The sequence below is a fragment of the Peromyscus californicus genome, unplaced genomic scaffold (assembly GCF_007827085.1).
Source record: "Peromyscus californicus insignis strain IS unplaced genomic scaffold, ASM782708v3 Scaffold_18__1_contigs__length_77618521, whole genome shotgun sequence".
Classification (NCBI taxonomy): Eukaryota; Metazoa; Chordata; class Mammalia; order Rodentia; family Cricetidae; genus Peromyscus; species Peromyscus californicus.
The window spans coordinates 25,932,281-25,954,989 of NW_026294480.1; the positions used below are offsets into that span (position 1 = coordinate 25,932,281).

Here is a 22,709-nt window from a genome sequence, read left to right on the forward strand (position 1 = left end):
TGCTCACTTAATTTGGGTCTGCTGAATTTAACCCTCTGGGGACTAAAGTCTTTGGTCCATACAAGGTAAAGGAGGGATACAGAGAGTAAAAGGATAGGGCAGTTCTAAAACAGAAGATGACAGGTGGGAGAGAAGGATAGCACGACTCACCTGAGCTTTGAGAAGTCCTTGAAATATTTTTGTTTTTTAAAACTGCTCATGGGTGTGATACTGACATAGTCTAGCCCTAACCCAAGAAGGCGAACCCTCCTCAGCCTTCCTTCCACTTGCTGTGATGGTTTTTAAGAAAGTGAGTAGTCCTGGGCCAGCAAGATGGCTCAGTGAGTAAAGGCGCTTGAGCCGAGCCTGAGGGCTTGAGTTCAATCCTGGCACTCCGGGGGTGGGAGGAAAGAAGTGAATCTGCTCAAACTGTCCACCAACTTCCACACACGAGCTATGACACAGGCATCACACACAGGCATCTCACACACACAGGCATCACACACACACATCATACACACACAGGCATCACACACACACACACACACACATCACATCACACACACAGTCATCATACACACAGGCATCACACACAGGCATCTCACACACAGGCATCACACACACAGTCATCACACACACACAGACATCACATACACAGTCATCACACACACACATCACACATACACAGTCATCACACACACACATCACACACACACAGGCATCTCACACACACAGTCATCACACACACAGGCATCACACAGTCATCACACACACAGGCATCACACACACAGGCATCTCACACACACACAGGCATCACATACACACAGGCATCACATCAGCATCACCCACAGGCTTACAAAATAAAAACATGTAAGAAAAATATTCTTGCAGTGACAGAATTGCCTTTGATGGTACCTGGATGCCTTAGATAAATGAGACGTGGTGCTGGAAACACATACCTCACCAAAAGCTTCTCTGGGCACCGGAAGGTGGAATTTCTTGCCCTTTTCTCCTTCGAGCTCCATCTTATGCAACGTGGTAGCACAGAGCCTGGGAAATCAAAACAGAGCAGAACAGAAAAGGTCAGAAGTTCTGCTGTGGAATCCAGGGTAGAAATTTCTCAAAGAAACGAAGATGCTCGGGACCAGCAGAGCTCCCCGACCCCTCGCCTGGTGGGCTGTGTGCATGCTTTATCTCTCGTTTGCTGCTTGGTGGCTTGTTTTTCTTGCCTTGCTGTTTCCATAAGTGGTGGTTTAGCTCCCTGGGTGACGTTTGCAGAGAAAGAGAAGGCCAAGATCCTTGTTCCTTACTTAAGTGCTCTCCTTCCAGTTCTTGCCTATGAAGACTCTACAGTCCTCATCTTTGGAGGATTTTAACTGTCCCTCTTGCCTTCCATCACCTCTACTTTCTCTGGGTGCTAATGTTGAGTGTTCCTTAGCTGTTAGCACTCCGAGTCAGAAAGTCAACTTTTGATTCATGACTTGTCAGTAAAGCGTGCTCTCTCCCCCCTCTCTTTCTGATATTTGAAATTACTTCCCCTTGAAAGAGATCTATTTACTTAATAAATATTTGCCTCCCTGGGCAGACATGTCTAATTCTTCATGACATTCCTCCCACCCATACTATGCCCAGCCACAGAAGTTTATCACGTGGCCTCGCAGGTGCCCACAGCCAAGCCATCATATGAGTCACCCTGCTGGCAGCCAGCTCTACATCTCCATCCACAGTGAACGTTTTCTGGTGTGTTTCTCTCCCCTTACAGCCTTTATTATATCCCAGCATGATTTACTGTTATTCTGTGCATTTTACAGTCCCCACTTCTGCATAATGAATACCTAGGAATCTTATACTATATTGACCTCAAGGAGACCTCCTCCTCCTCCTCCTCCTCCTCCTCCTCCTCCTCCTCCTCCTCCTCCTCCTCCTCCTTTTAGACAGGATCTCTCTATATAGCTCTGACTGTCCTGAAACTCACTATATAGACCAGGCTGACCTCAAACTCACAGAGATCCACCTGCCTCTGCCTCCCAAGAGCTAGGATTAAAGGCATGTGCCACTATACCCAGCGTGACAGCTATAACTTTTTCAAGTGGATAGAATAGCGTTGGATTATTTCATGGGATTTCCTCAAAATCACCCACAGAAATGAGTGGCATTCCAGTGTAAAAACATAACACACGCTGTTCAAAGATCAGCAAGAGGTCCACGGAGTCAAATGCTTGGGCTGGGCCTTTAGTCCAGTCTAAGGAACAGGACTTCTTTTATGAGAATTTTACTCACAGATGGCTTTGCGGTTGAGTGACGGGTGCAGTTTCTGTGTTGGAATCCTTGGGCAGCGAGGGAGAGGAAAAGTTTGGAGACGGACAGATGGATGTGGAGGTCTTTGCTGACCTCACTGAGAAGGAACAAGAGCCCACACAGAAGAAGGGGCCAAGAAACAGGAAAGGTGAAGACCGAAGGGGGTAGAGGTGGTCAGTGGGGAGGAGCCAGCCTGTCATGTGAGTGGCTGGGTTCTTGCAGCAGTGGCCCTTTGCTGATGGGGGTGGGGGTTGAGGATGAAGTTTCCTGTCTTCTGTTGAAGCTGACTCTGAAGTCTGGGCTCCTCCTGAGTGGTATATCACAATAGGATTCCATTCACCTTTAACCGGCTCCTGTCATGGCCTCTTTCTCATTGGCTGCTTCCTCTCCTGGAGTTGCTCCTCTCAACTGCTCTACACTCACAGCCTGTGATCCCCATAGTCCTCTGCCCACCCCCACCCCCCACCCCCCGAGAAACTCCAGGCCCACAAGCTGCCTCTCCTTCCTTTGTCCCCAGGCCATTTTCTCTCCTTCCAACACAAGAAACCAAGGACAGACCTTTCCATTCCTTCCAGGCAGCATGCTTGTTAGCCTGACCTGAAACCAACTTTAAGGATGCTGAGAAGCCCCGTGATGGGTAGCACCCCTTTCAAGATACACAGGCTTTACAATTTCATGCGAGTCTCTTATTGGTCTCATTTTAAAATGGAATTTTAAGATAAAAACATGCAGTGTGGGTAAGTCTACGTCCTCCTCACCTATCTCCACACATCAGTCCCTTCCCCTACTTGCTCAGGCATGTTTCCTACAAATGCTCACGTGTCTTCACAGCTTTAGGTGGAGAGATGGGGGAGGGGAGCAGAATGTGACTATGCCACCAGAGTCAGCAGCTATGAAGGCCCAGGGGCTGACACTTCTGACTTTGATGACCAGTCTCTGTTCCCAGCTCTGCCTTTGAAATGTCAAAACAGCCACAGGCAGTAACTAAACCAAGGGACATGCCAGTGTGCTCCAGGAATGCGGTGTTGAGCAGTGTTCAACCTCCAGCAGGAGTTGGTTGAGCCCTGCTGTGGGTGATAGTTGATGGGCTGGGTCCCAGCCTCTCTTGCTGTTTCTCATGGGCTCCACACAGCACATCTGCAATTTCTTGTCAGACTCTTAAAGACATGCACTTAGGACTAAGGCATGTAACTTGGAACACCCGGAAACAAAGAATTTGGAGTACAGCTCCTGTTGGTCAGAAAGGCCCTGAGGGTCTTATACACAGAACCTAACAGTGAGCCAGAGTTGGACCACAATGATACCCTTCTCTTTGCCTAAGCCTTCCTGGATTGGATACCCAGTCAGAACAGGCTTTGTCTAGTATCCCAATCCTCTGGAGACTGTGAGGTTTATATAGGAGTGTGTTCATCATGTTAACTGACACTGCTGGGCTAGGAACCTTTCATCGCTCATCTGCAACTTTCCCGCCGGGCCTCCTGCTTGCCCCTCCCGCATGCCGTTTGCTGATATTGTCATTTGTTTGTTTATTTATTTACTTTTGCAGTGCGAATCCAGAGCCCATGTTCGACCTAGCCTATGCCTTTTTTCTTTTCTTTTTAAAATCAGTCCTTCCATCATGCTTTTCGAACCTCTTGAGTTTTACCTGTGCGCGTGCGTGTGTGCGCGCGTGCACACATACATACATACATACACACACACACACACTGTTCTCACTGTTCTATCGCTCTGGGCTTAGAGCACAGCCATCACGGCTGTGCTGTCAGAGATCTGTCCCTGTGGGAGCTGTCCACCAGCTCCTGCTGAGGACTGACCCTTAAGACCCCCTTCACTTCCCAGTCCATAAATCTAGAAAAGAGCTCCCGACCCCATGGGTTTCTCACCCACAAGGTAAGGGACAGGACAAGCCATGAGCAAAGCTCATTTGACAGAGAACGCTGGCGTGCTTGTCTGCCACATTTGAATCCTGCGCTAAGGAGGGGATGTGCTGGTTTCCCCTGCCATCACTCACACGTGTACTTAATTGAAAGCCCCTGAGAGTACTGTCCTCTTTCTAGGCAGGTCATACAAACCTACCTAAGAGGATCACACAGAGGCTAATAACGGATGACATTCCCGGGGTCGTAAAGGTGACTTCTTTACCACAGCTTTCTACGTAACCAAGAAACTTACTGAATTTGTATGCATAAAATCATCCAAATAATCCCCAACACAGTCCTTGAAGCCCATTCAGATTTGCTGGGGTGGGGGTGATGAATGGGCAGAAACTGGAAACAGGCTCACACAGAACAAGGGCAATATTATTTCACTCGCAGAGCCTCAGCTTGGGTGTCTCCATGGACATCAACTCTAGCCCTTCCCCCGCTGCATCTGCGGGTTTCTGAGCTGTGCACACTCCCTGTGCTCTGCAGGTACCAGAGCACACGGGGATGACAAATTGGTCTCTCTGCATTTGCTGTTTTTCTCTTCAGTTCCAAGCTCTTCATTTGGATGGAGAGCAATGGTCCAGCAGAGGGGCAGAGTCATTTTTAATTTCTGCATGCAAGTCACAGGACTCCTTCCCACTCGGTGCTGATTAGATTGTGTGCAGGAGCACACACTGTTTCTCTGATTTCCTCTCTATGAATGGCTATTCATTTTCAGCCCTGGCCTCTCTGATGGCCATCTGGTTCTCTTTTGGTCACTCACACATCTGCCCCAGAGATTTGGAAAATGGGCTTCATTTAGCAGCCTTGAAACCATCTTTCTGTGACTGAAGCAGGAAAGGGAAATCACGTTATTCTGTCCTGTGGATTCTGACCAGTGGGTGAACCAACCCAGCTTCCCTTGGGATCCAGAGCTGAGATGTCTTCTGTCACATCTGCAGATTCCTTTTTTTTTTTTTTCAAGTGATGGGAACAGTAAAAAACCCTAATGTGAATTAGGAGTGACCATTTCTCCTGAGGTTTTCCTTGGGACCAGATATGCTTGTTCAGTGGAAAAGCTGGAGATAAAAGTCATGTGTGTTTGTTTGTGAGGCCTCTGAAGCCAGCTGAGGAAGACAGATGATGTTTAGGAGCCAAATGTTAGATGAGTCACACAGTGTTCTCAAGTAACTGCTTCAAACAGCATCTACAGAACATCGCTAAGTAATAGACATTAGCTTAGACCCAAGGGATCAATTCCTGGGTAACAGTGAGTAGCTTTCCTCTGCTCCCACAAATGAAACCTTGATGCCCATGGTTTGTCTTCTTCAAAAGTGATGCTTTTTGGTGGTTGCACAGTAAGAGAAAATGTCAGTGTAATAATGATAATCAAGTGAATGCTCACAAACCTAAATCCCCTTTAGCAGATTGTAATCTAAAGAGGTTAAGAATCAGGCGAAGGTAATTGTCATCTAAATTTAAATTTCCTTGACCTTTGAGTTAAAAAACAAAAACACTTTAGTGGCCTTCTTTGATCTCTCCTGTATCGTATTTTGTTCATCTTACCTAATGAGAGTCTTGATGTTGTATGCAGAAAAAAAAAGATGGTTTTTTCCAACAACTGTAGGCTTCCCACTGAAACACACAAGCAGGGTTCTTGAGCTCCAACAAGGCTGGATTTGTTAGTCTCACATATTTTCTACTTTTCAGTGAAATGTAAATGAGCCAGAGTGCCATGGACCCAAAACTGTGTCACATTATTAGCCCTGTACCCTTGACATTTAAAAAAGGGGGACAAACTCTAACCTGTAGACAGCGTTTGTTCCAGATAAACTCTTGTTCCTGGGACTTCCTTTAATTTCTTCTAGGACAGTTTCAAGAACTGTTAAAATGTCAGTGTGAAAGTGTTTTCTGCAGAAGACGTGCAGTTTTAGGTCAGACTGTCACTGAAGGTACCACAACTGGGTTTCAGCTTTCTCTGGTCTCGGGTGTAGGATTCAGTCCCAGGTCATGGCTTTCTGGTTACATCAGCTCCCTCCCCCCTTTAAGTCCTACAGTGCAGAAGGACTCACAGAGAGATGGACACACTGCAGACTTGCACCACAAGTGAGGACCCTGTTCATGGGCAACTGCAATCTTTCATGGTGGGGCTTGAAGCAAACTTGACTAGCCTTTGCTCTTGAGAAGGACATTATCTTCTCTTTTACTTCATAGTAAACAAGCTACATCTTCCTCCCGGGACACTATTTTAAGTCTGTTCACCAAGGGTAAAATCCAGTCTATGCTTCTCTTACCGGAACGCAAAAGACCAGTGGAGAATTATGTCCCAGTTGGTGACAACAGGAGCTTGGTGATAGCTTGTAAAGAAAAGTTGAGGATGAAAATGTGCCCGCGGGGGGATGGAGAGCTCTGAAAGCTCCTGTATTTGCATTGTACACTTTGAAACCAAATCGTCAGTTGCTTGGTGTCCTCCATCCTGTGTGGATCATTCATGCCTCTGGTGGCTCTTCCGTGTTCCGAGGAGCGGGGATTTTCAGCCCTGGGCCACGTTTTCCATGTTTACTGCCACTTGGCCGAGAATTAGTGAGACCGAAGATGGAAGTGTCTCCTTCCCACCCCACCTGGGAAAATGCCCTCTGCAGATGGAGTCCTGAGCCAGACCTGCTCAGATGGTCCTTCAGCCCCTGCCTGCCCCGTCACCTGCTCCTTGAGACTCATCTTGCCTAGGGTTTAAGTGTTCCAGGGGTTGGGCAGAATTGCTTTCTGCTGTGCATTTTTTAGTCAGTAAATGGCGGCCTCTGGTGTTTCATATCCTTCCTCTTTGAATTTCTTTTTTACCTCCCGCTTCAGTCAATTTCTTTTCTTCTTTCACAGCTCTGCTTTGCCCAAATTCAGATGCCTTTCAGATATTTCTTCCGTTCCTTTGGTTTGGGGCTCAAATGTTTTGTTGCCAAAACACTAATCTAGATTCTGTAGGGCCGTTGTTGTGGAGAAGTAATCAGTGAGCCCTCTATTTGATAAAGTAGCCATTGTTCAAATGCATTCTGAACATGGCTATCAGTTGAGAGCCAGCCACTGCCCAGGAAGTAGTCCCTGTCCACCAACATCAGGTTCTACCCTCAAGGCGCCCTGCTGGCTCCTCTGCCCTGTTCACTACCAGGAGAGCAGCATCAAAAACTGTATCCCTTTTAAATTTACTCAAGAAGTTGTTGCCTTTTCTGATCATCTTTGTAACTCCCCTGCAAAGCTACACGGTCTGAGCTCTGATGCACTCTTCCCGAAGCCTCTTCCTAAAGCCTAGGATCCCATTTTCTGGGCCTAGGATCCCATTCTTTTCGCTCTACTATCTTTCTTTCTTTCTTTCTTTCTTTCTTTCTTTCTTTCTTTCTTTCTTTCTTTCTTTCTTTCTTTCTTTCTTTCTTTCTTTCTTCTTCCTTCCTTCCTTCCTTCCTTCCTTCCTTCCTTTCTTTCTTTCTTTCTTTCCGGAGCTGAGGACCGAAACTAGGGCCTTGCGCTTGCTAGGCAAGCTCTCTACCACTGAGCTAAATCCCCAACCCCTCCCTCTACTCTTCTCATGTGTATTGGGAGTGCTGGGGATAGAACCTGGGGCAATGCTCCACCATGGAGCACACTACCAGCCCTCAGGCAAACTCCTTAGATCTCAGTTCTTCTCGAACCCAGGAATTAGCAGAGTGAATGTCCCCTGTACTTAGGATGCCAATTTGGAGAGCCCTTAGGCAGTGGAGTGCCTCTTTTCCCCAGCCTCAATTTCCCCTTACAACTGTTCGATCTGTTCTCTCGGAGCTCATCTTGTCTTCAAAGAAAACGTCTCTCTTCTTGTAGCTAATCCCCATGTCTTCCTTTGGTTTCTCTTTTCCATCGCCACTACTGTGATGGAAGTCCACAGTGTGTTCTCAGGTCCTTAGAGTTCAATGCAAACCTGGTTGGTTCTGCCTAAGTGTTCTGGGAATTCACTTGAGATAAAAATTGCCTTCTTTTTTTGTACAGGATTGTTTTAGTTATCCTGGGTTTTTTGTTTTTCCATATAAAGTTGAGTATTGTCCTTTCAAGTTCTATAAAGAATTGTTGAGATTTTAATGGGGATTGCATTGAATCTGTAAGTTGCTTTTGGTAAGAGTGCCATTCTTACTATATTAATCCTACCGATATCCATGAGCATGAGAGATCTTTCCATCTTCTGATATTTTCTTCAATTTCTTTCTTCAAAACTTTGAAGTTTTTGTCACACAGGTCTTTCACTTGCTTGGTTAGAGTTAGACCCAAGATATTTGATGTTATTTGAGGCTATTGGAAAGGGTGTTGATTCTCTGATTTCTTTCTCATTCCATTTATCATTTGTATATAGGAGGGCTACTGATTGTTCTTTTTCTTTTCTTTTTTTTCTTTCTTTTTTTTTTTCTTTCAATCTTGTATCCAGCCACCTGACTAAAGGTGTTTGTCAGTTGTAGGAGTTCCCTGGTAGAGTTTTTGGGGTTGATTATGTATATTATCATATCATCTGTGAAGAAGAAACTTCTTCCTTTCCAGTTTGTATCCCCTGATTTCCTTTAGTTGTCTTATTGCTCTAGCTAGAACTTCAAGTACTATATTGATTAGATATGGAGAGCGTAGACAGCCTTGTCTTGTTCCTGATTTTAGAATTGCTTTGAGTTTCTCTCCATTTGGGTTCATGGGAGGGATGCCTGAATCTCCTTGAGAAGGGGAAATAGAAGCGATTGCATGAGTGGAATGAGGGTGGGTGGGGATGGGAACCTAAGTGATCAGGTCAAGGGGGGAGGGGTGACCAAGATGGAGTAGGGGAGAGTACAGAAAGAGAATACTGGAAATAGGGGATGGGCATTTGGGGGTCAGGTAAAAACTAGGTACAAGGGAATCTCCCAGGAATCTACAAGGATGACCCTAGCTAACACTCCTAGAAATAATGGTTACATAGCCTGAACTGGCCATCTCCTGTGACCAGATGGGTGCCTGGCCCAATTGTCCTCAGAGAAGCTTCATCCAGCAACTGATGGAAACAGATGCAGACCCACAGCCAAACTAGATGGAGTTCAGGGAATCCTGCAGAAGAAGGGGAGAAAGGATTGTAGGAGCCAGAGGGGTCAAGGACACCATAAGAAAACTCAGAATCAACTAACCTGGGCTCATAGGGGCTCACAGAGACTGAACTGACAACCAGGAAGCCTGCATGGGACTGACCTAGGCCCTCTGCACATATGCTACAGTTGTGTAGCTTGGTCCTCTTGTGGGACTCCTAACAGTGGGAACAGGGACTGTCTCCAACCCTTTTACTGGCTTTTGGAACCCTTTTCTTCGTTCTGGGTCATCTTGCCCAGTCTTAATACGTGGGGAGATGCTTAGTCTTACTGCAACTTGACATGCCATGTTTTGTTGATACTCATGGAAGACCTGCCCTTTTCTGAACAGAAACAGGAGGAGTAGATTGGGGGTAGGAACAGGGGAGGTGTGGGGAAGAGGGAATGGGAGGAGAGGAGGGAGGAGAAACTGCATCCAGGATGTACAATAAATAAATAAATAAATAAATTTATTTTTTTAAAATTGCCTTCTTAGCTCTTAGGTTTGCAGTAATTTGATGGCACCCCCTGCCTCCATGTTCAGTCCCCAAATATGGCATCTTCTCTTCGGGCTCCCACTTCTCTCTACTTAGTCTCAAACCTGCCGTCTGACTGTGGATGCGAGGCTGAAATGAGTATTCTGCCATCTGGAGCTTACTGTGTACGATGAGCCATCCAATCTAGAGAGACTCTGAGACCTGCCTTGGGAGGGAAAGCTTGAGCAGTGTGTGTTTTGTTTTGTTCCTTCAACTACAGCTTCCCTTCACCACCACACCCCTACCCCCCACCCCCACCCCCGAGGACTTTAGATCCCTGCTAGTGCACGGAAGTGCACTCACTGAAGCCTCACACTAACCCTCGAAGGAATCTTATCCCTTTCGAAGTAAGTGCAGTCATTTCCACTTTGCATAATGAAGGAACAGACTTGGACATCAGCACTTTGTTAATGTATCATGGGCACCATACATGCTGTCACCCGCAGTATATAGCACATGCTTCCTCAGCATGTGCTTATGTATTGAGTGGGACAGGTTTCCATAACTGCTGATTAGAATGTGTGTATTCTTAGAGTGGCATTCTAATGATCCTCCCTCCCAGAAGTTTCCATTTTCCTACTGTCTTGTCTCAGGAGTGAACTGGGAGGGGTGCAGGAGAGTGGAGGACCCTGCAGCTTGGTCCAGCTTCCTTCTAAGCTGCTTCCATTTGATGTAGGGTGGCGGGTGTTCCAGAGGCCCTGCATTGCTTCCTTAAGCCTGGGTCTTTCAGGACTGAAGGAGCTCTCCTGTGACTCTGTGGCTTAGTCATTCCTTGCCCTTAGGAATCTCCTTCAGAATCAGCCTGCGGTAGATACCTGCAAACATCACTTTGCCCTCAGCACCTGTAGCTGGCTCAGCCTTCCCTTCATGCTCATGGCTAGGGATGCTCTGTGGGCAGCTTGAGCTGTGGGGGTTCCCTGTGCAAAGTGGGTAGCTGCTCAGCTTTCCTAGTCCTCATTTAGGATTCAGGATAGATCAGATCTTTTCCGTCACATCCGATTGCTTATTGGTTTCCAGAATACTCTCAGATTCGTTCATTCATATTCTTTCTCTCTCTCTCCCTCCCCCTCTTTACCCTTTCCTCGACTGGTTAGTGAGGTTTTCAGAGGGAAACCTGCCTCCGTGAATCAGAAATCTACATAGTAGATTTAATTCTCCCCTGCAGCCCATATTTCAGATGGGGACACAGACATTCACAGAAGTTGACATGAATTACTAATAAAAGGACACAACTTGGATGTGTGCCTCACAGTTGGGTTCTCTGCACACCTCCCTCCCCACAAAACCTGAAGCTGAAACTGCTTCTTCACTAAGGGAGAATTCCACAAATCGTCGGATAGGCAAGGGTCTGCCGCAGGGTCTTGAAAGTTCTACTTGGTTCCAAGAGTATAATAGCATTGCCTTGTGCAAATTGGAAACTGCTAGATTGAACTGAGGTGTTTCAGAAGAACTTTCTGCTAATTTACTTCGAGAACAGCTACAAATGTCATTTTCAGAGTGGGCTCCTTTGTTCTTCAAATATGGAGCAGGGAATACACACAGCAAAAGGATTCTCTTAAATCAGGCATTTCCATACACAGGTCTAAGGGAAGACCCATTGTAGTTAAAATCATACTTTGTACGCTGCATCCTGCTAAAATGTGGATCTAATGTGTCTCTAAAGCCCACTTCCTGTTCATTGAGTTCCAAGCCATATAATGTGACAAACCAATTTTCTGTTAGGGGAGGAAATGGTCCTCCTTGAATTCAGAACCCTTTTGCTTTTGTCTAAATAAAGACTGTGTTGGAAACTTAACCCCCTGTGTGCTGTTGGGAGGGAGGGCCTGATTTTTCATGGAAGGATCATGTCACCTTTGCATCAGATTATTTACCATGAATCGGGCCTTCAGAAGGGCAACTTGGGCCCTTTGGTCTTTTGCCCAGGGGTGACACAAGACACTTTCAACATTGGATTCCCCAGCATCCAAAATAACAAAAAATATCATCTATAACCGAGGAAGACCTTGAAATCCTGATCCCCCTGCCTTCACCTGGGAAAGCTTGAAAATTATAGGTGTGTACTACCACACCCAGCTAGGTTTTCTTTATACAGACCAGCCCTGTAGTGTCCTGTTATGGCAACACAAAATGGACTAACATTCCTATGCTAACACTTCCAGAAAGTTCTGATGTAAGTCTTCACTCCTGCCTTGATCTCAACTGGACGTCCTTTAAAGTGTTTTGTGATGTATCTAGATCCATTCATGTTGTAGCCATAGTTCACTGTAAGATTTCCTTGGCATCAGAAATCTCACAACTTGTAAGTCAGAGAAACTAAATATCATTTCATTCTTTGTTGCATTGGGAGATTAAAGGGAGGGGCGGGGAGAGCATTGTTCTTGAAGGCTTTGACTGACCCATTTATCTCTACTTTGAAATCTCGCCCTCAGCTTCTGCAAATGAATGCTCATTGCATCTTTCTGGCATCTCCAAGCTTTAGATCTGCTCTAGAATTTGTATGTCGTTTCCAGAATCACTCTGATTCTGTGAAAGGCCTGGGGATGTGTCGGAATGATGGAGGCAAGCAGAAGAAAGGCATTTCTAACTCCAGAGTGAGGGCCTGCAGGGAGGGGGTCCTTCCTTGACGTAAGCATCTCTGCTCAGCTGGCTGTTGCTTTTGCTCTTGGCCCCCACCCATTCAATAGCCCCAAAGCCACCATGGACTTGCAAGCAGAGAGCCGTTTTCCTTGGGCAAGCCACAACAAGCCTAAGCCTGCTGTGGGAATTGCTGTTCACAATGGAGATGCCTCTTTCCATGGCGTTCTTTGTCTCTGAATGATTCCTGTTTGCATGGTTCTGGTCCCGTTGTCTAGATGGCTCTTTTTACTGCATCAAGGTCAGGATTTGAGGTTGGCAAAGGTACCCATCCCTCTGGAGAACCTCTAAAATAACCCTCAGGATTCCCTTCACAATCTAGCCCTGGACACCTGCCCGTCCCTGACTCTGTAAACTAGTGAGGCAAGTTCGTTATCTTTGTTTATCATGGTAAGATTTGTCTTCCTCCCCAATGCCCCTTCCAAAACTGCCCACATCTCTTTATCTGCCATCCTGTATTCATTCTTATCTGAGAAGATGCTTAACCTAAAGAAGAAAGGGAATTTCCAAACCTACAGACTACATATAAAGCTGATATAAATAATCACCTCATAAAAGGCGAGTCATTTGGGAGATGATAGCTCTAAATAGCTTTTTTATAATTTACATACTGAATTAGATGTACATACGCCCTTTGCAACTCTGTATGCAGTTCTTAGCATGAGCTTATCTATTTTAACATGAGGCTTCCCCCCCCCCCCCCCCCCCCCCCCCCCCCGTAGAACCTCAAGGGAAAATAAAATTCCAAGGGGGAGCATATTATTTGATATAGTTAACACATTTTAAACTTCTCCCTTGAATTTGGTGGGGGCTGTAAATGTTCACGTGCACGTGTGTACGTGTAGGTGCAGGCAGGCATACACAGGCGTGAATGTTTGCAGAGGCCGGAGGTTGAGGCTGGCTGTCTTCCTCAACAGAGCTCTGCCTTTGTTTTTGTTTGTTTGTTTTATTTTGTTTTGTTTTTAATGGAGTTATTTTTATTTTTATTTATGTGTTTGCTGAGTGGTTTCTTGAGCCCATTCAACTTATTTTTTGAGACACCATCTCTCAAAAAGCTCCAGAGACCTGCCTCTCTCTACACACCTCCTCCTCCACCCTCCTTCCCAGTTCCTCCTGCCCCTTTGTGCTGGAGTTAGACTCCGGCCACCGCTCTGCTCTGCTCTTTCCATGGGTTCTGAGGATCTAAACACACATGCTCAGGCTTGCGTGAGAGGCACTCTATTGACTGAGCCGTCTCCCCAGGACCCCTTCCCCCCAACATTTTAACAAAGACTCTCAAACACCCAGGTCTCCCGTTTCAATCTACTGTGTACTTTTAAGCAGGTTAGCCTTTCTGACTTGCCAGACACCACGACCTTTGGGATGATCTTCTCTGAATCGCTTCCTGGAATCAGATGGGAAACATGACCTACAGACATTTGGGCTGACTGACACTTCCACAGAATCAGGCGTGTAGCACACACAACGCTGGGTGGGCTGAAGGAAGTACACTCAGGTGGCACATAGCATTTCAGTCACTGTGGGCTCCATGCGCAGCGAGAGCCCCCAGAAGATCAACTTGGAGACATTGTAGTTCAACAAAGCCTGTGCCGCGAGGTGGAAACATCCAGCGTATGCAGTCCTGTACAGTACATGGTACATGACAATAAAGGACTGTGTTGCTCATTGATGTATTTTCTATACTAAACTTCCTATCCTCATTTTAGAGTCAGCTTCTTATCTTAAAAGGTGAATGTAAAATGTTGTGCCTTGAGCTGGTCTCTTGACAGTCCAGAGCACCCCCACCCCACCCCTAGATCGGCCTCGATCATCCATGTCTCACAGTATACTCTTTGGTATTTCCATAATGGCAAAATTGCCTTAAACCAGAACATGTCCCCAACTGTCACTGACACAAATCTTAGTTTTAGCAACAGGTTTGGATTTCTGGTTTCCCGTTTATCTGTGGCAACCTGCATCATACAAAAAGCTCTGGGCCATGAACCAGGGAGACTTAGACTCTCAATCTAGCCTTGCCTGTGGCTACCCTGGGGGGTGACCTTGACCAGGTTTTTCCCAGGTAAAATGGGAGTGAAAACAGCCCCAGGGGTCCTTTCCAGTTTGAAATCTCCCTGGTGTCTCCTAGGGGGAACTTGCCAGCCTGTGGCACTCCGGTTATCTGAAGGGTGGAGCTTTCATCCTGTGAGCTATTTCTCTCTCTCACATGACGTCTGGATTGCTGCTTCTCCAGCCTGCCTGAGGTAACTCCTTGGAGGCCTGGCCTCTCCCGTCAGCTCTATCCTCTGCTTTCTAGATGCCAGAGTCAGAAGAATCCCAGGACGTAGGCAGCTCTGAGGAATCCCAGGGGAGCTTGGAAAGTCCCAAACAAGGCAACAGCAAAATGAAGCTTAAGAGTCGTCTCTCAGGTAAGTGGTAACCCTGGCTGTGGAGAATGGCGTAAGCTTGCAGCCTCGGGAATGGGGAAGCAACCCCATTAAAAGGGTGAACACTTTGGGGAGAGAGTGGTACCTTGCTCAGGCTGGCCTTCAGCTTGTCACGTGTCCCAGACTGGCCTGAACTCGAAATCCTCCTGCCTCATCCTCCTAAGTGGAGAGTTAATAGGCTGGCACCTGGGAAGATGAGCCCTTTATCTCCTTAAATTCTCAGAACTGTTTTCCTCCAGTGGGGCATGCCCAGGCAGAGAAGCTCCATTAAGCCTAGCTGCCCACAGGACTATTTTATTTTGAAACCTTAAAAAGTGAATGTGTGTCTGTCTGTTGAACCTTCAATCTCCTGAATGTTTATCATTTATCTTAATGAGGTTTCAGGTGACCCTTTCAATGTCCACTCTTGGGTGGCCCATATTCTCAACATGCACACGCTCCCAAAAAACTCTGAGCCCGCTAGAACAAGCGGTAAAAGGATTTCATCTCACATCAAATTTGCATCTCAGCTAAGCAGGAGAAATGGCGCAAGAGGTTGTAACTTCCAGAACTGATAGATGCCATATTCCACATGTACTGGATACTTCCCTAGATGGTCTGGCCTGTGCTCTAGGGGAGATAGCAGAAGACACATGCAGAAGCACTTTTGCCTTGTTGGATACTTTTTTCCCACCAAAAATAAAAATCTATGACTGTGTTATATGCAGATACCTTCTGGGAACTAGGGAGATGGCTCAGGGGGTCAAGTACTTGTTAACTAAGCTGGGAGACCTGAGTTCAGATCCTCAATACCCACATAAAAGCCAGGTTTGGCACACTTCTGTAATCCCAGCACTGGGACAAGGTGTGGCAGAGATAGGTGAATTCCCGAGGACTCACTGGCAAGCCATTCCAGCTGAAAGAGCAAGCTGCCGGTTTAGTGAGGGACCCTGGCTCAAACACAGAAGTGAAGGGCAAAAAGGAAGATGCCCGCCATCAACCTCAGGCCTTCCTTCACAGGCATATGCAGACGCAAGTGCAGCTACTTGTGTACCCCCACGAGTACACCGCACACAAAAATAAATGTGTAGACAGCAAACACTGGACCGGTTCCATATGCACATGTATATACTGCATTCGTGTGCACACACAGTAAGTTAGATAAGTAAATACCTAATGTCAACCTCTGGCCTCTACACACACTGTATGGACTTGCATGCTCCCCTGCACGTGCACACACGCATGCATATAACACTAACATGCAAGAGATGTACTGGATGCATTACTGCCTACTCATTACTATCATGCCCAACTTTCCCTGCATTTAAAAATGCACTGAAGCATTTTTATGGTCTCCAAATGTGGCATGGGCTCCTGGCACAGTGCCTACTGGACTCATAGATAACTTGGCTCCAGCCACCCACTCACAGGCACTGGGAAAGGGCGGTAGAACATAGCTTTGGGCCCTTGGCAGTTGGTAACCTTGCATCCTTCGGCTGTTTTTCAACTTCCATTCCAACAGCGGCCCAAGAGTTGATACCCTGACTTTGAAAGATTAGGTAATGGTTTCGTTTCGTCGTGTATTTATTTATTGCTGCAGATGTGCGTCTCTGTCATGCATAAATGGTGGGTAGGCTTGTGCGTGCCGTGGCACAAGTATGGAGGCCAGAGGACAATTTGGAGTTGGTTCACTACTTCTACTTGTAACTGAACTCGGGTCATCAGGATTATACAGCGAGGGGCTTATACCACAGAGCCCTCTGGCTGCCCTCAAGTCTTATTTTTAACCCTCATAAAATCACCCAACACAGCGCATAGTGTGTCAGCATCCCCTCGCCCATCATTTTCTTCTTCTGCACCCTGATCCCTGGCAAGAAAAGGGACAATGCTGCCAGTCAAGAGTTTCTGCCCCCCATCATCTGACCAGTTATTTTATTGATAATCAGGAAGAATTAGGCAGCATTGTGTTAGGTTGATTTTTTGGCAGAAAGGGATGTCCTCACGTAGAGGCTAGAAGCTAGATGGCATTAGGTAGAAGGCTCTCACCTGGAGCCAACAAGCAGCTCCCCATGAGCTGAGAGAGACCCTTTAAATCCTTTGTGAACAAGGGCAGAGAGGAGGCAGTGGTCAGCTTGGCAGAGTTAACCCACACTGTAATCAGTCCCCAGGGAGGCTCTTTGAGTTCTCAGGAGATCCAAGGATCTTTGAAACTGCCGCAGTTACATTCCTTATTTTATAGATGAGATCAGAGCAGCTAAGGAAGTCCCAAAGGTCACTGGGTTGGAGCCAGGAAAAGGACCTATGTTCCAGACAGTTCTTCCCACCCCTGGCTTCCTGGGGACAGTGAAAAAAATTCTGTCTCCTACCGTGCCGAAGAGTTTCTAGATTCTGATGGGAGTGGGAATGTAGTTCAGAGATCTTCTAATTTTTCTAACTACGTCTGATTTTTTTTTTCTATGTCCATATTGTCAATTTGGAACCAGCCACGCCTTTAGCTGATCGCCAGTCCAGGGTAGGCCAGTGTTTACCACAAGGGGATCTCATCTTCTTCTCAAGCCATCCAAACCTGTGATAGGGAATGTGGAGGAGGGGAGGGGAAGCAGGCACAGGCATCAATCAGTTGGAACTGGGTTCACTTTCCAGCTCTGCCCCTGAGACAAGTGACCTGGGACCAGTGACTTCTTTATCTGTGAAAGGAGGATTACACTATGCACTTATGTTCTCGGTAGATGTGGGAGCCTTCCATGCGTCCAGCCTTTCGGAAGACTGATGAGAGAATGTGGTCAGCAAGGCCACTCCAAAGCCTGACAGCAATGGACTCTTCCCTCAGATCCACCCATTCATTGTTTTTATTGTTGAAGTCATTAGTTATGGTCATTTTCATTCTCATTGTTCTTGCGTCTTTCCCTCTCAAGAGGGAAACAAAAGTTTGAATGGCCACAGACAGGAAGGCCTTCGTGAGAACTTTTAGTCCCCAGGGAAGGCAACCCACACGTACAAAGGTGATGGCCTGGATAATGCGCACATATAGGCAGCTGAGTGGCCGGGAATCTCTGGATTGTGGTGCTAATGGAGGCATTCAGAAACAGTAGGATAAGGAGGGTGGAGACCCGGATGTAGAAGCGGTAGGAGGAGAAGAATGGGAGATTTTCCAGGCAAGGGGGCGGGACAGACGAAAGACATTTTGGATAACTGTTTTTAATCCTCTCTCATTTGATAGCCCTAATGTAATCTGATTCAGTCCAGTAAAGCTTGGCAAGAGTGCATAGGGGGAAAACCTCAGGCTGTTGAGGTGGGAGGGGATGGTGTGCACAAAGTTGGGTAAACTCATGATATTCCCAGTTCTGGAAATGAGCAGAGAGAGGAACACATCCTTGACAGCCATCAGGATAGAGCAGATTCGTAGGGGAGGGTGGGAAGAGATAAAACTGGCAGCTTAATCTGCAGACATGCTAAAGAAGCTTTGGGAACGGGCCTTTGGCCGCACTGTGACCTGCTTCACTTGAGGGACATTTACATAAAGGAGTTATTTATTTTTAATATGAATGTGTCTGTGTCTGTGCTCAAGGAGGTGAGAAAAGTGTGGGCCCTCTGAAGCCGGAGTTCCAGGCATCTGTGAGTTGCCTGGCGTGGGCACGGGGAATCAAACTCTGCTCCTCTGCAAGAACAGTGTGTGCTCTAACCACTGGGCCATTTCTCCAGCCTCATACAGGAGGTTTTAATGCCATGGGATCCTCACTTGTCTGTCTTCCAGATCTGGATGTTTGTTTCATATTCTGGAATGAGTCACTGTGGTATTTGCATATCAGTGGATGCTACCGTGTGAGGTTTCTCTCCTGTTGATGACAAGTGCCTCCCTGTCAACCCAAAAGGAATTTTCTTCTAATAAATCTTTTTCAGATGAGTAAGCATGCCAAGAAAGATTAATCTGGCCCATGAATTACTAAGTTATGAGTTATTTAAGCGTGTGTATGGGGTTCCAGCCATTTCCATGAGGGCTTTGCCTCGTCTGGCTCCAAACTGACTAAAGCAACATCGTTTGTCTTTTCACAGAACATTTTTCTAACATTCTAGCCCAAGTTTTTCTTCCTGCCTACCTCTTTTCTTGCCAGCAGGGCTCTCCTTTAATTTCAGTACTTTTGATTTCTCTATGTTAACCTCTTAAGTTTGTGGTCTTTTTAAATGCAAAATTTTCCTTGGTTGCAAAGGGATTTCAGATGTTTGAAAACCTACTTCACAAAGTTGATATTTAACTTTTGAAAAGTTAAGCCTTAAGTGACATCCATTAGCTGTATCAGCACCATATCATTATTAAGAACTCAGTAACATGTGGCTTTTAGAAATCTACCATTGTCTTGTCTTATTTCATGAAAAACTTAGAGACACTTCTAGATGGACATTGGACACCATCAAATGAGTCAATTCACAGTCTAGGAGAAATCGGTTCACCAGAGATTCAGTGTATGGAGCTGGAGAGATGGCTCTGTGGTTCAGAGCACATACCGCTCTAACCTCCTTTCAGTTCCCAGCACTCATAGAAAGTGACTTACAACAGCCCATAACTCCAGCTCCAAGGGACCCAATGGCTCTGTCTCTACAAGTACCCTCACTTATGTGCATATACCTGTACACAGATATATATTAACTAAATCTTTAAAAGACATCAATATGTGTATTCAAGCAAGCACATATGCAATATAAACATTATAGTGATTTATAGCTTTATTCATATGTAATTGAAATGTCATTTCAGATATGTATACTCTAAATTAGTGTTTTTAAATCATTACAGATTTTTTTTTTTTTTTTTTTTTTTGGTTTTTCGAGACAGGGTTTCTCTGTGTAGCTTTGCGCCTTTCCTGGGACTCACTTGGTAGCCCAGGCTGGCCTCGAACTCACAGAGATCCGCCTGCCTCTGCCTCCCGAGTGCTGGGATTAAAGGCGTGCGCCACCACCGCCCGGCCTCATTACAGATTTTGTGAACATAGCTCAGTGATAGAGTGCCTAGTTTGCAACATGCATACAATACCATATATATATATATACACACACACGTATGTGTGTGTGTGTATATATATATATATATTAAATTATTGCAAAAGTTTCTTAAATAGGATATAAGAGCATCAATTATAAAAGTAAAAGCTGATTTGCAGTCATGCTTGCAAAATTAGTTGGGTCCACAATGGGCAACATATACAACTATGGCCCCATGTAATTATATTGCATAGTGATATCATGGCCATCCATGATGGTCAGTTTGAATTGTCACAGTTGACACAATCTGGAATCAACTGGAGGGATTCTAAACGAGTGATTGTGTAGATGAGGTTGGCCTCTGGGTACGCCTGTGAGAGATTTGCTTTATTGGGTTAACTCAGGTGGGAAGATCCACCCTGAATGGGGTGGTACCATTTCACGGCCTGAGCACTAGCATGCATGCATTGTTGCTCTTTGCTCCTGACTGGATGTGGTATGACAAAGCTCCTCCCTGGGACTTCCCCGCCATGATCAGCTACAACCCGGAACCATGAGCTAAATAAACCCTTTCCCTAGGTTGTCAGGGTATTTATTAAAGCAACTAAATCTAGATTATATATCTAAAATGATAGAAAAGAAACTCTGACACCATCTTATTTTGTACAAACACATTCCTCACTCCTCAAAACACCCTGTCATTAAGCCATAAATGACTAACATCATCTTGTTAAAATTATGACTTTTTTATTTGCCAGAAAATACCATTAAGACAATATAAGACACAGATGTGGAGAAAATATTTATAATTCATAGATTCCACAAAGATTCATAATCTCACATATTAAAATTAAAAGAAAAACTTTCTAAAAATCAATAAGAAAAATCTAATAAAAGAATGGACAGAAAATTTAAACAGACACTTTACAAAGGGACCGGCCAATGGCTGTATACGCAGAAGTATGAGGTCATCGGTGGAACAAAAATTGAAAACCACAGTAAGATCCCATTGTGCACCCAGGAGAATGACTGACATTCAAGACTGATAGCGAGCAGGTGACACGGAGGAGACAGAGTCCATCCTGCAGGTAACAGCAGCGCAGAAGGAAGTGTGTCAGGAGCCAGCACCTCCACAACTACATACCGTTGGGAAGATCCGTTCACAGGAGGCATGCCTGAGAATACAATAGCTGTAGCCTTGAGCAGGAGTCAGCAAGCTATAGCCCAAAGATGTATGCGTGGCCCAAAATGCTTTCTACATTTCTAGTGGGTTGTTTATAAAAAGTAATGTGTGGCAAAGCACAAAAACAAAAATGTGCTATGTGTACCAACATATGCATGCGCGCGCACACACACACACACACACACACACACACACACACACACTACTACTGTTTCACATCTAAAGCTGGAAACAAGCCAAAGTCCTTCAATGATAGAATGCATAAAATGTGTGATTGTACAATGAAATGTTATAGATGTAACCAACCATCTTATTAAATAAGAAACACAGAGCCGATTCAGAGAAGAAAGCCAAGAGGTCAGAGCTAAGAGCCTTACCCTTTCTGCTTCAGCGATCCTCTTCAGCCAAGAGAGCTCTCCAAAAAGGGACCTACTTCCTGTGTGTTTGTCTTTATATAGTATTTCTGTCCTGCCTTCTCATTGGTTGTAAACCCAAACACACGACTGCCTCATCACTGCCTGTCTATAGAGACTTCCAGGTCTTCTATGGTTGGTATTGAGATTAAAGGTGTGTGTCTCCAATGCTGGCTGTATCCTTGAACACACAGAGATCTACCTAGCTCTGTCTACCAAGTGCTGGAATTAAAGGCATGCGCCGCCGCCGCCGCCGCCACGCTCTTGCTATGGCTCTAATAGCTCTGACCCCCGGGAAACTTTATTTATTAACATACAATTAAAATCACATTTCAGTACAAATAAAATACCACCATAAAATGTTATGCAGAATGGAAAAACACAAACTGTTGGCACATAAACAGCATGGTTGCCTCTCACAAATATGTTAAGGATAGGCAGGACGGCTCGGTGAGTAAAGGTTCCTACCCATAATGCTAATGACCTGAGTTCCATTCCCAGGACCTACATAGTGGGAGGAGAGAACTGACTCTGGCAAGTTGTCCCCTGACCTCTACATACACACCACAGCACGTGTGCCCCAACATGCATACGTACACAAAATAACAGTATAATACATGTTAAAAACAAGGAGCTCTCGGGTGGTGGTGGTGCACACCTTTAATCCCAGCACTCGGGAGGCAGAGGCAGGTGGATCTCTATGAGTTCAAGGCCAGCCTGGGCTATAGAGTGAGTTCCAGGAAAGGTGCAAAGCTATACAGAGAAACCCTAGCTCGAAAAAAAAAAAAAAAACAACAAAAAAACAAGGAGCTCTATATACAAAAGGTACATATTCATTCATATAGAGTTCAAAAAATAGAGGTGATCAGTGATATTTAGATCATTGATAGTTGGATCATGTTTAGATGTAAAGATCAGGTTACCGTTGGATGAGGATCAATCAGTAAACTAGATTCTGGTTAATGTCTCTTGATCAGTGTGTTAGAGGTCCTGTGAAATTTCATTCATGTACTTTTGTGCACACTTAAGTTATACTTGACAAACATTAATAAAAAAATGTTATTTAGAAAGTCATTAGTAAGGCAGGCACAGTTGTACACGCCAGTTATTTCAGCGCTCAGAGATTGGAAGTCACATAACGCAAGAGAAACCTGAATTCCAAGCCAGCTTGGCTGCATAGCAAGACCTACATCAACTGTCTCTCAAAACAAAACAAAACAAAACCAGTATTGTGTGTGGAATAAAAGCACCCACCCAGAAGTGAAGCCATGACAATCATTAAGGGATGCT

General features: G+C 45.5%; 1 protein-coding gene across 6 annotated transcripts in view; it reads left to right on the top strand.

Annotated features, from left to right (window-relative positions):
* The window catches only part of Pdzd2 (PDZ domain containing 2), a 375,253-nt gene that overhangs the window by 302,400 nt on the left and 50,144 nt on the right, over positions 1 to 22,709 (top strand). For all 6 annotated transcript variants that reach the window (XM_052743096.1, XM_052743092.1, XM_052743095.1 and 3 more), the window contains one exon: positions 14,738 to 14,849. In XM_052743096.1, the coding sequence (XP_052599056.1) occupies positions 14,738 to 14,849 (112 nt within the window). The remainder of the gene's footprint in view (positions 1 to 14,737; positions 14,850 to 22,709) is intronic.